General features: G+C 46.7%; 1 protein-coding gene across 2 annotated transcripts in view; it reads left to right on the top strand.

The window, feature by feature from the left end:
* Window positions 1-686, top strand: part of Bub3 (BUB3 mitotic checkpoint protein) — a 159,980-nt gene extending 159,294 nt beyond the window's left edge. The window contains exon 8 of one of the 2 annotated variants that reach the window (XM_010635285.3): window positions 544-686. In XM_010635285.3, the coding sequence (XP_010633587.1) occupies window positions 544-634 (91 nt within the window). In that variant the 3' untranslated portion in view covers window positions 635-686. The remainder of the gene's footprint in view (window positions 1-543) is intronic. The other variant, XM_010635277.3, reaches the window with a different exon arrangement.
* Window positions 687-2,320: the final 1,634 nt, after the last annotated feature.

The raw sequence follows: 2,320 nt of genomic DNA, 5'->3' as shown, positions 1-2,320 counted from the left end.
AAAAAAAAAAAAAAAAAAAGATGAGAAGGAACAGAGAGTGGGCTACCTGGGGGACCTGCAGACACTTGCCAAGTTGGCTCTCCGCCTCCCCCTGCTGCATGTAGCTGAAGTGGGCTTCCAGCAGGCTGTAGGATCCTCCTGGGGAGCCAGGCTGCACCTGACGTTTCTCTGCAGCTGTACAACCCTTGTCCTGTACAATCCTTTACCAGGATGCCCAGCTGCCAGGCCAGCTACATTTCCATGGGCCTGAGAAGCAGTCACTTTCTCATTTTGAAGGAAGGAGTGATGCTCTTTGGTCCCTCCCACAATTGATTTTAGAAGCAGCAATATGACTGTACCCAGCCAGGGCCAAGTGCTCAAGATCAGCCCAGCATGTTCTGATACCAGGAGCAGCTGGATCAGACAGCAAGTCCAGAGACTCTCTGGGAATTGATGAAACTGGCTCAGGTGTCTGGAAGGCCTCCTCCTCCCATGACTGACCATCCTTTAATCTGGGTTGTTCTCATTCACATGTGTGAAACATGTCTCCTGTCTCTTCCCCAGGCAGCCAGAATTGAAGAATTGTGACTCCACATATCTATGGGAGCTGAAGTACTCTGCGGCCATCTGGCAGATTCCTGCAGCTGTCTCCTAGCCTGCAGGGCAAGGTGGCCCTGAGGATTGACCCAGGACAGGATCCCTCCACGCTCTAGTGAGAAGCCAATCATGTACTTCCTGATGATCGCTTTGTGAAGGGACAATGAATTGTGGTGTCCCTGTAATTTTCTGCATGGATATCTCTCTGTTGTCCTTTGGCCACTTCCCCCTGACCTTGCGGGTGGCCCTGCACCCTGGCGACATGGCAACTTCTCTTCACATGCACAGTGAGCTACTGTCTTGGGGTCTTGTCACTAAAGATCAGTGCTTATCTCTTGTGCCCTGGCAGAAGCACCTGGTCTGGGTAAATTTTCAGGACTACCTGGGCCTGGGGCCACACTGGCAAGGTGCCTGGACCTCTTTCCTGCCTAGGCATTGGCCAGAAAGAAAATGCTGGAGCAGGGTATTAGGCCTTGGGCCATGCGGCCAGCACAAGAAACCCCTTGGAACCCAATTTCATTTAAGTCCCGGCTCACGGCTTATTGGACTGCAGGTAAATAACTTAGCTTTAGTCTTAAATATTTTAAGTGGGGGTAGTAGAACTTAACTTCTATGAGGGTGCAGCACAGAATAGGCTGTCACAAAAGGAAAGCCCTTACTGTTAGCCATTCCTGTGCCCTCCATAAGATTCACAGGAATTATTAGCCATTTGACATTTCTATCTAGAGTCCAAGTCACTGAGAAGGTCCTTCTGCTTCGGTATCTGCTGTTCCTTCTTCTATGGACTTGAGCTGGAAATCTGTCCTTGGTTATATTCTAACTAAATTTTAGATGTAGATTGATTTTTAACCCATTAAATATTCCAAAATATGAGGAGCCACATGCCAGGGGAGTGGTGCATAAATTTTATCTGGGTTATTTGGTATAGAAGAACACATTTCAGCTTTAATGAATAACATTTAATCCCTCATGAGAGTATTTTCCTCCAATAAGGAAGGTTTTCCTGAGATAGCACCAGAGGAAATATTTTGAGACAGTAGATAGAAGACTAGAATTGTCCAAGAAATAGGCGGGGAAGAAACTCAGAAAAAGTCCTTGTTCTATCCTATCCTAGTCTGGGGATTTTGAGCCTCAGTTTCCCCATCTGTAAAGTGGTTGTGGTGAGGTTTGGACTAGTTGATGCCTAAGGATCCTCATTGTTCTGATATTTCCCTGCGTGAGACTGCTGGGAGGCCTGCTAAACAGAGTTCCAGTTTTCAGAGCCGCCCTTGCAGTTCACTGAACAGGGGCAGGTTCCCTGGGACTTCCGGGCTGCCCACGCTAGCTCTGAGAGGCTGTAAACATATGCACAGACAGAGCATAAGAAGATGACACTTCTTGCCCACATCACGCCAAGCTGGAGTAATTAACAGACGCATTGCAAAGTGTATCTGGCATATCTAGCAGACTTTTAAAAACGACTTCCCAAGATTATAAAAGACTTTAATTAGTATTTCACAAAGGTGGACACTGAGGATTTGCTAATTGCCCTGCCTGTATTTTTTTTTTTTCCTTAGGATTCGAAGCAGCTCCAGTGATACGAAAGAGTGAACAGTGTTTTAAGGGCACGGGGCAATGTGACAACAGTGATAGATATGCTAATTTCTTCATTCACTCTACTTCACTTCTTTTATTCTTTCCAATTAAAGCAAATGCTACTGAAACCATAATTAAGCAGGGCTGGGCCCTGACTGCCTGCTGCTTT

This window comes from Fukomys damarensis, unplaced genomic scaffold (genome assembly GCF_012274545.1).
Source record: "Fukomys damarensis isolate Sample0158 unplaced genomic scaffold, DMR_v1.0_HiC HiC_scaffold_8, whole genome shotgun sequence".
Taxonomy (NCBI): domain Eukaryota; kingdom Metazoa; phylum Chordata; class Mammalia; order Rodentia; family Bathyergidae; genus Fukomys; species Fukomys damarensis.
The sequence above is the reverse complement of the archived record's forward strand: the minus strand, read 5'-3'. Positions and strand labels throughout refer to the sequence as shown.